General features: G+C 39.6%; 1 protein-coding gene across 2 annotated transcripts; it reads right to left on the bottom strand.

Moving 5' to 3' along the window:
• Positions 1-217: 217 nt before the first annotated feature.
• Positions 218-10,664, bottom strand: ipo9 (importin 9). Of its 2 annotated transcripts, none has more exons than XM_079598427.1 (24): positions 10,277-10,664; positions 8,047-8,108; positions 7,879-7,965; positions 7,586-7,787; positions 7,399-7,487; positions 7,224-7,310; positions 6,822-6,941; positions 6,638-6,738; positions 6,461-6,519; positions 6,215-6,366; positions 6,040-6,138; positions 5,854-5,960; positions 5,628-5,767; positions 5,372-5,534; positions 4,163-4,389; positions 3,911-4,059; positions 3,701-3,829; positions 3,330-3,605; positions 2,644-2,810; positions 2,424-2,557; positions 1,899-2,018; positions 1,686-1,796; positions 1,165-1,241; positions 218-1,039 (listed from the first exon to the last, which is right to left on the bottom strand). In XM_079598427.1, the coding sequence occupies exons 1-24, from the start codon at positions 10,440-10,442 to the stop codon at positions 929-931; spliced, it is 3,135 nt and encodes a 1,044-aa protein (XP_079454553.1). In that variant the 5' UTR covers positions 10,443-10,664; the 3' UTR covers positions 218-928. The 2 variants fall into 2 exon arrangements, with proteins under 2 accessions (XP_079454553.1, XP_079454554.1); XM_079598428.1 differs by having other exon boundaries at positions 5,372-5,531; positions 10,277-10,511.
• Between the last annotated feature and the right edge of the window lie 19 nt (positions 10,665-10,683).

Raw genomic sequence — 10,683 nt, 5'->3', positions numbered from 1 at the left:
ACAAATAAATAAATGCTTTAAATATATTGCTTATTGTCAGTTCAACTTTAGCTAATGCATTAACTAATGTTAACAAATAGGCCTAAAATCTGATTGTAAAGTGTTAGCAATATATATTTAAGAGTGAATATAGATAAATTAAGTTTTTCTTTTACGGTAAAAAAATAAAATACTGTCATACAGATGTCTAAATCTTCAAAAACTTTTCGAAACTAAATACACTTAAAATTAGACCATAACAGGCCTTTTATTTTGAAATTTTTCTCATACTCAAGTGGAGACAGTGTTGCTAATAAGACTGTAAGATCACCATTGTAACACCATATAATTCTTCATGCTCACCCAACACTGTGTAGCCATAAAGACCATGCTCATGAGACCACGTAATGACAAACGACGTGGAATATTTTAATAAGGCCGCCAACAGTTCCAACTTTTGTTCAAAGATTAATTAATCATCTGCCAGAAGTCTTTTTCCTTCTTCTACAGAAAGATTTTGTAACCATCGTGATTTAGTAAAGTGAGAAGGTACAAATGGACAGTTGATACTTTTAAATTGTTCCTATACCGTTACCAGTCCCTTTGCAAAAAATTCATTCATCATACCAGACAGGTCTATCAAAGCACAGTAGTGTTTTGACATCCGATTCAAATGCACCCACACAGTCCTGTCTGGGACGCTAAGAAGCTGCTCCTCACGTCTTCTCTTATAACATCCACAGGAATCAATCCCAGTCCATTCCTTCCCTTAATAAACACAGGGAGAGGCACGTAAACCTTTACTCTAGTCCTCTTTTGGGTTGTGGATCAAGAGCGTCGTCCGAAAGGCATTCCGAGGCCACTCAAATGTTCAAGTTTGAAGAAAAGATGACTGAGCGGTAAAGACGGAAACAAAGGACAAGGAGCCGATGTTGGGTGGGGATACGGGTCATATACCGACGGACTGCAGGGCTCTTCTCTCTACTTCATTCAAGTGGCTTGAAAACATGCTGTAGCAAGGCTGCTGAGCAAACTGGGTTAGGAAATCTGTCAGATAAGCCTGTGGAGAAAGACGTGGAGAGAAACGCTAGAATCATTTAACAGCATATTAATAAGAGATGAAGATATGAAGTCTGCATTGTGTTACAGAAATACTGTGTTTTGAGTCAATGCAAAATGACTCACCTGAAGGTCAATTTGATATATGGGATCCTTCAGAGCATCTGGATCTTCATCATCATCATCCTCATAATAATCATCATCTATGGGGAAATTACAATAACTGTTATACAATGGCTTATTTGCAGAGAAGACTAAGTGGCGAATATATAAAGCATTGTGCACTTTTTTTTTACTAACAAAGCAGAGGATGTACAGAACGGCCAATGTCTGTCCAACACAGCAGCATTGCAAAAGATGTGAAGCAGGGTTATTACCGTTAACTAAAAAAAAACTTTTGAAAACATTTTTGTTAATTGAAATACAAATCTTTGATGAAAAGATTACATTAAACAAAAATGAGAAATGTTGGCATCTAATTGAAAAGTTAAAACACAAAAATTACTACCTGGAAATATTTAAAAATTAAAACTGAAACAAATACATAAACCTAAATACAATTCAAGTCACTTTGGATGAAGTCAAATACATAAATGTAAAATTAGAATGGAAAAATGTAAGCCTATCTTGGTCATATGAATTTTTACCATATTTGTTAGAGGCAATGAGATCAGACAGAAGCTGTCCTGCTAGTCCTTCATCTTCCTCATCATCATCGTCCTCTTCCTCCGCCAGATCATCCCACATTCCACCAGAGTCTGCAAAGCATGCAGTACAAAACTTAAGATGCCCCCCACAATTAAAAGTCATCAATTAATACTAATACTAGGGGTAAATATTTAAACCAACCACATAAATACCTTGGCTCCAATCTGCTGGATTTGATCTATTTGCATTAGCCTCCACCACAGAAGACAGTTCATTGACGATGAGTTTAAAGATCTTTACCAGCAAAGGAACGTTGGTCCACCGCTGTGGGTCTGAGAGGAACAGATCGGTCAGATATCTGAGGCAATAATTATTTATTTGGCACTTTAAATGGATAGTTCACTTTAAAATGAAAATTCTGTCATCATATACTCACCCTCAAGTTGTTTCAAACCTGTTTGAATTTATTTCTTCTGCTGAACACAAAGGAATATATTTTGAAGAATGTCAGTAACCAAACAGTTAACTGGTCCCATTAACTTCCATAGTAGGAAAAAAAACTATGGAAGTCAATGGGACCAGTTAACTGTTTGGTTAATGACATTTTTCAAAATATCTTCCATTGTGTTCAGCAGAAGAAAGAAATTCATACAGGTTTAAAACAACTTGAGGGTGAGTATATGATGACAGAATTTTTATTTTAAAGTGAGCAATCCCTTTAAGAGGTCATTACTTACTCTTGGCCGATTTAGAACGTGTACAAATTCCCTCGTCTGGATTAAAAATTTCATCTCCTTTGACGACTATATCTTGGAGGCGCTTGTCATTTGTATTGAGACCGTGCTGGAGGAGTTTACACAAGGCGACAGCACTGTGGACAGAGTGATTACAGTGTTATTTCAATGCAAGCTGTACAATTCCTTCAAACACACTGGAGACTAGATTGGAAACCCTCACCTGACTTTGCCTTCATACTGGCCATAGAACAGATGTTGGCGACTCATCCACTCAGCCATGACAAACTCTAGGGCAGGTTTCCCTGTGGGACCTGGAAGACTGCATAGGAATTCCAGAAGGGGCTCCAACTGGATATGGACCAGGTGGGCGAAAACCATGATCAGGGACTGAGAAATGAATAAAGAGGACAAATTTGACACTTCATTTGAGCAGCCAGCTTCACAATGATCTGTCATGCAAGAAAATGAATGTTCAATACGCAAAAACAAGCAGACATCTATAACTTGCTGAAAAGTAAAATTGCAGTTTATTAAGTGGGTGCTATTTCTGTAGCTTTGCTACATCACGCCACACCTGCATTCGGGTTCAGCAGGATCCCAGCACCATGGTAACAAAAATGTACTGTATTATTTTGGTTTCTTTCCTTTCAAGGATCTACATTTAGATCTGGTGTTGATGAAAACAATGAATGAATGGAGTTAAAACGACTGTTAAACATATTTATTGACATTTAAAGTCAACAAATTAAAGTTGACAGCCCTAATATTTTTTTATTCTCTCAAATTTTCCATGGACCCTGCTTGTGGCCCCCCAGGCCCAAGTTTGAAAACACTAATGGTATCAGTTTAGTACCGACACTGGAGTACTGCACCTGGGCCAAAATTCTATTCATGATCCAACCATACCTGCATCACACTGAGGGTCTCGGCCTGCTGCATCTTGCTGAGAATAGCACGCAGTATTTGGTCCAGCTGGTCAGCCAACTGAGTGCCAGCCCGGGTAATGAGAGTGGACACCAGACGACCTACAAAAGCAGCGGTGAACTCAGACGTGCGAGGGTCCAGGAGCTGACTGACAACCTGCATGACATACCACAGGCCACTGTGGCCTTGCTCATCTTGCCACTGGGCAATCTGCTCCAGCGCCACGGACACATAGGCCCTCAAGCATTCACCACCATTCTGGGAAAATCAGCAATGATGCGAGTTAGATAACAACTGACATGAGGACTCTAAAAAGATATAACAGATTTTTGTTTTTAGGAAACCGATGCTACCTGCATTGTGGTGTTGTCATCCGTGCGGAGGGTGCACTGGGCCACCGCAGGAAAAGCTTGGCACACAAGCATGTCTGACAGAGGGGGCTTAGTGTTACGAACAACTGTAGTTAGGATATCAATGGATGTCTGCAAGAACAGAAAAATATGTATTACTTACAGAAAACAGTTCATAAATGGAGGTAGAACAAAATAAGAAGTTTATCTTACAGCACAAAGGCCAGACGGGATTTTATCAGGCGGTGCCTGCATAATGCTAGCGAGAGTAGGAATGAGGCGCATTTGCATGGGTCCTTGGCAGGCTTCAATCTGGGCAAGCTCCTTGAAGATGTCCTGCGCTAAAGATGCTACAACTGGATCTAACAGAAAGAAAAAAGAAAACAAGCCCCAAATAATCTAATCTACAAGGCAAATGATACTGGATGTTGACCATAAAATTAAATAATTATAAAATGATCTTACCATTACTGTACTTAAGGAATATGGCAATAGTGAGCGGGCAGATCTTGTTCTCAGCACTCGTGGTGAAAGCCGGATCCACGGTGCAAACAATACAAAGGGTTTCCATGACTAAAGTGAGAACTTCAGAGCTGAACTGAGCCGCGAGCTGCACCAGCCCTTCCAAGACACTGGGCAGGAACGGCTGCAGGACGTGGGTACTCTCCGACAGCTTGAGTTGATCACAATACCTGTGAAACGCATAAAGAGAGATCACGTGAAAAAAAAATACACGAGAGATCAAAAGTTTAGGGTCTGTAAGATTATACATTTGAAAGTCTCTTATGCTCACCACGGATGCATTTATTTGATCAAAAATAGTAATATAGTCAAAAATATATATATTTTCAAATGTAATTTATTGCTGTGATGCAAAGCTGAATTTTCAGCAGTCATTACTCCAGTCTTCAGTGTCACTGAATCCTTCAAAAATAATTTTAATATCCTGATCAATCTGTTTTTATCAATGTTTGACAGTTGTACTGCTTAGGATTGTCTGACGAGTTGAAAGTTCACAAGAACAGCATTTGAAATATAAATCTTTTGTAACATTATAAAATATTTTTACTGTCACTTTGGATCAATTTAATGCATCCTAATAAAAGTATCAATTTATTACACATTAAATCTTTCAACAACAACAAAAAACCCACACACCTTACTGACTCCAAACTTTAACAACTGTAGTGTAAATGACAAAAAGACTGGAGAATTATTTAATATTCATACACATTGGCAATTATTTGAAATAATTCAATTGTGTAATTCAGTTTAAGCAAATAAAGAAGTGTGAAGTCCCCACACTGAGAACTGCTCCAAAAGAATTTATTAAAAAAAGCAACGTTTCGACCCTCAGGTCTTCATCAGGCACGATGTAATTCAGTTTAAACCATATATATTCATCACAAAGACATTTTTCAGGTTTTCATCCCTAAAATGCTCAGTGTAGAACCGATTAAGCTTCCTGCTTAGAAGCAACCCAAGCAAGACTTTATTAGCTCCAAAAGAATAATAATTAAAAAAAAGCCTTTATCTTTGTGGTTCTTTTGCTTTGGTAAGCATTCAACCATTCTCTGTTCTAATAAAAATTAAACAATGGAACAGCATACAGATATGTGCAAATTATTAAACCATACACATGAGAAACATGTCTTACGGTAATAAAAGTCTTACCCCCAGATAGCTCGCACAGCTGAGATCCGAACAGAGGGTGGCTGGCTCTCATGTAAACCACTCACAGTGGCCTGTAGGAACTGCTGAATGAGCTCTGGGGACATCGCTGCAGTGAAGCGACTGGCTGCCCATAAGGCCCGACCCAACAGGAATGGAGAGGCTGCTGGGAATTAAATAACATGCAGATCAGATCCTGTCATTACACTCAGGCCATTCACAGACATAAGATGGAAATGAAAATGTACAAGAAGGTTACCTGGTAAATTGAGGTCAGCAAGGATGACATTGGCAAGGAATCCATGCATGTCAAACTGCACACGACCGTTCTTTACATTCTCTGTGATGATGGTCTTGACCGAACCCAGGGACAGCATGCAAGCCTCATGCACCTTCCACCTGCATATCCATGGAGAGATATTGACGTAAAGCAACCCACTGAAAGACAAAGCTTGGTTGTGACAGAGGATGTTTTTTCTCTTTACCAGTGTTCACTGCCAGCGATCTTGGCTTGCTCTGCCTCTTGGAGGTGCCGTGTTGCAGCCGCCGCTAAAGCAGCAGCGCTCTCATTCTGAAACTCGGCAGCAACAGCCTGATGGACGAGAGGATACATTAGAGATAAAGGAGGGAAAATAATCAAACACCCACAAAGAAACTCTCTGTGCTCTCACCAGCAACAGATCCTGTGCTGATATCCGGACCGAATAAGAGAACGTATCATCATCCTCATCCTCAACAAACTGCTGCGGATTGGCAGTCCATACCTTGATCTGTGAGACAGATGAGAACGTGAAGATAAACGCTATAAAGAAAGACTTAAGACACACACTCACACGCCCCACAAACCTGATCCTCCGTGATCTGCATGTAGAGGATGATGTAATATATGAGCTCTGGTAGAGCTTTCTTCACTGTGCTCTTGAACTTCTTGTTCTCCAGCAGTGTGTGGACAAACTCAAAGATGCTGAAGACAAGGTTCTCAAAGCCAAGGACCTCACCTGTGACATTTGCAATGAATTAACAGAGCTCAGTGCTTACTAAAACGATCTAAGTAACAATGACGATCAATTACAAAAATTTAGTGCCACATACCATCTGAGTCAATTGGATCATCCACTTCTTCTGTGTAGTTGACCTCAGTTCTCACATAAGTACATGATTGGTTAAGAAAAGTACTATCGAAATGGTACCAATAAAAACATCAGATGTGTATAAGATATTAATGAAAATAGGTTAACCAAGTGGTAAAAGCGGTCAATGACTGGATATAAGGAGGCACTCTCTGTCAACGTGTTCCACACAATAGGTAGAATCTGTTGCATGGAGGACACCATAGGTTTGGGGAAGTTCTTCACGAGAGCCGTCACTGCCTATGAAGACATAACAACACATAATTACAATTACATCATGAGGGGAAAAAAGTATTTTTCTGCATGATGGAACAGCTAGTCACCTTAAGCACTTCCATTTTCAGGCCACTATCTGAAGTGGGTCCGTCTGGGATCTGCAGAGCCTGTATGAAGGCCTCTGTGAACTGCTGCACCACCGGGAAGATCAGAGTATTGGCAGCACCCTAGAATCAAAAACAACCATTTCAAAATTTCAGTTAACTATTTAATATGTTAATGATACAACTTTAACAAATGTTAATCAGCTGAACTTCTATTTTAAAATGTCATGTATTCCTGTGATGGCAAAGCTGAATTTTTAGCATCATTACTGTCACACGATCCTTCAGAAATCATTCTGATAAAAATATTTCTTATTATCATCGTTGAAAACCATTGTGCTTCTTAATTTTTGTGTGGAAACTGAACCTAATTGTAAAGTGATACCTGTTTGTCTATGAGCTTACCTTTGCTACTTCATCAATCGCACAGATGAGATTGGCGCACGTGGTAAAGATCTCAACTGACCTGGATCGTGTGCGAATACTGTAAACCTGCAACAGTAAGTACAGAACACAAGCGTTTACACATGATTGTCTCAAAAGCATGGACTGTACCGTGTTTTTAAGCGGAGTATAATACCTCTGCCATGGTAAAAATCTTGTACATTTGAGGCAAAATGACAGGTGCAACATCAGGCATCTGCACATCCGTCACCTCTCGTGTAAATTCTATGAAACACATAATGATATGTTGCTTAATAACAGCGCAAAAACATTTTCACTCGTTGTGACTGTACGAAAGAGTCATAGATGCTTGGAGTCATTACCAGTGAGGACCCTCATGGCGCCGTGTACAGCGTTAACATCCCCACTGGCCAGCATGTCCATGAGGAGCTTGAAGAGCCCGGGCCAAGCTTCAGGCCAGTCCCAGTGTGCAATAGCCGACACGGCATAGGCCACGCTGGAGCGCACCTTACTGATGGCCTCCCGCAAACCACCTGGAAGCAGCTCACGGATCGCAGCTTTGGCCTGAACAGAAAATGGACATGCAAAGCAAATTAACAAAACGCCACATCTCCAATACTCCGAAACATCCAAGACATAAATATGCGGTCCTAACCCATTCAGTTGTCTCTGGGGGTCTATATTTCTCCGACTGGGCGCACCAATGGGTCTCAACATACTGCTTCAGAATGACAGAGGCCAACTACAACAGATAAATAGAAAAAAAATTAAGCACATGTAACCGTAACATGCTGAAAATATCTAGATGTCAACCAAGTCTTACTTGGCGTATAGCAAGTGCTCCATGTGGGTCGACAGTGAGCTCTGCAAGGTGAACTCCAAACTCTACAAAACAGGTGGAAAAAATATGTCATTTTCTGCAGGGAGCCAAAAACAACCAAAAGCAAATCAAAACCAAATGAATATAGTGTAGTTCACGAGTACAAAGAACCAACAATAAGTTAGCAAGTTGGGCCCAAAAATGCATTAGAAGCAAAGTAAGTACAATCAAAGACACGTCTAAGTACTCTTCATTCACAGCAACACAGCACTGCCATATCTTTTATCATCCATGGGATTTAACTCAATGAGAGGCTGGTGTCCTAGAGACAATGCTACTGCTGACACCCAACACACAGCAGTAGCCTGAGAGAGGCCACAGCCAGTGACTGATTTTCAAGGGCAAACTTTATCTGGGCACATTTTGTTTTGTTTCTAAAAATAAAACAAATATACTGCTGTTCAAAAGGTTGGGGTCAATATATGTATATTTTTAAAGACACAAATACTTATATTCAGCAAGGATTCATTAAATTGATCAAAAGTGACATGAAAAAACTTTTATAATGTTACAAAAGATTTCTATTTCAAATAACTGCTGTTCTTTAAAACTTTCTAAATTTCCACAAAAATATTAAGCTGCTCAACTGTTTTCAAAATTTATAAGAAATGTTTCTTGAGCACCAAATCAGCATATTAGAATGATTTCTGTAGGGTCATGTGACACTGAAGACTGGAGTAATGATGCTGAAAATTCAGCTTTGCATTACAGGAATAAGTTACATAATAAAATATTGAATTATAATAATAAATTCACAATATTTTCCACTGTATTTTTAATAATTCGTTACATTTATATAGCGCTTTTTCTGAGACCTCTAAGCGCTTTACATAGGGGGGGGGATCTCCTCAACCACCATCAATGTGCAGCATCCACTTGGATGATTGCGCCAGAACGCCCACCACACAGCAATGTGGGCAATTTTATCAATTTTTTGATCAAACAAATGTAGCCTTGGTGAGCATAAGAGACTTCTTTCAATTTCTTTTACAAAAATCTTACTGACCTCAAACTTTTAAACTGTAGTGCACTTCTACTGAATTATTATATTGGAAAAACAAATAAACCTCAATATGAACAATTTTGGCTGTAAAAAATGAATACAATCCAATCAAAAATCAAGTAACTGTTAGCTATAATGCAGAAGATAACGTATAACAAAATTAAACAAAAAGAGCTCTGCTAGAATACCATTTGCCAGACACAGCAAGACAATGAATAATGAGTAGTTGAATAGGCTTAAAAGATAATATAATGGAATAATCAAATATTTTGTATAAAAACAAATTATCTGGCATTTTGGAGCCCTGGTTTGTCTCTGACTTTGAAACTGATGATTAAAACTGAGTGAGTGGGTCATAATAACCACCATTCAATGAGGGGGTCACATCCTCACCAATATTCAGATTAGTGGTCAATTCAGGTTTTCAAGCATTAACGTTACTTCTTTAACTCGTAAATATTTATACTTTTTTAGTCAATGCTAACGTTACTGACTCACATCCAGGATGATAGTGGGTAACGTTAGGCCTATTTTGTAGCTAATTTTAATAGAGACACTAGAAGAAACCAACCCGCAAGAGACCACGAGGAAGTGTATTTCATTCACAGGAGAAAATAAATAAGACTATGAAATAAGAAAGTAGCATGTAAAAATAATAATTTAAAAAACGTAACGTTAGCGTTCATCCAAAAACTATTATCTAACGTTACTGTCCTGAGGAGATTTTTTCTCTCCCGCGGAACATCAGTAACGTTAACTTACATGACAGAATGTTGAGTGAACTTGGATATTGATATTCTCACAAACATGACGCGTATTTACCACACGAGATTACCGTCATGTGAGTTTAAAAGTGAAACTGACTAAATATAGACGGACAGAACCGAACTCCACACATGTAATCTTTTCACGTCTCTAAAAGCATCAACTATAAATGCGGGAACATGTTGGCTGCACATGCTTCTGTTCTGCCTCCTCAATTCAATCCAATGTTAGCAAATTCAGCGCGCGTACATGAATGATAAACACGTTCGAGAAGCATCATAAAATTCATCATAAAATTAGCAAACGTTAATTTAAAATAAAATGGTGTGTGTTCAGGAATGTGTGAAAATCTGCACTTCACATGGTGTCATGAATGTTGTGGCAGCATCTCACGTCAGTTCTTACCCTCCGTCACTTCCAACACTTTAATACGCTCCTCAGCCGCAGCACGCACTTCTTGCACCGGCGACAGAATGGCGTTCAGCGCGTCTATAAGTGTCTCCTTCAGTCCTTTATCCACCTGGTCGAGAGTCGAAACCGGGCCGGGACCCGAGGCACTCATACCCGCCATATTTTTGCCAGTTTTGCTGAGGCTCACGGAGAGATGACCGGGGACCCGACGGAAGGATGCACAGCGCGCCAATGCACGTTTAGGGAGGGACTACGAAACGACGAAATGTTGTCATTCGCGAATCATTGGCGCTATCATGACCATAATGGCTCCATCCACAGGAATGGAGGTTGAACAACTACACTGAGCCGACTTTTTTTACTTTGTCGCCACCTGATGCTCAGTACGAAGCATCAACGTG

Source organism: Phoxinus phoxinus (genome assembly GCF_949152265.1).
Source record: "Phoxinus phoxinus genome assembly, chromosome: 22".
In the NCBI taxonomy this organism is placed as follows: domain Eukaryota; kingdom Metazoa; phylum Chordata; class Actinopteri; order Cypriniformes; family Leuciscidae; genus Phoxinus; species Phoxinus phoxinus.
Note: the sequence above shows the minus strand (reverse complement) of the source record. Positions and strands in the feature narration are given on the sequence as shown.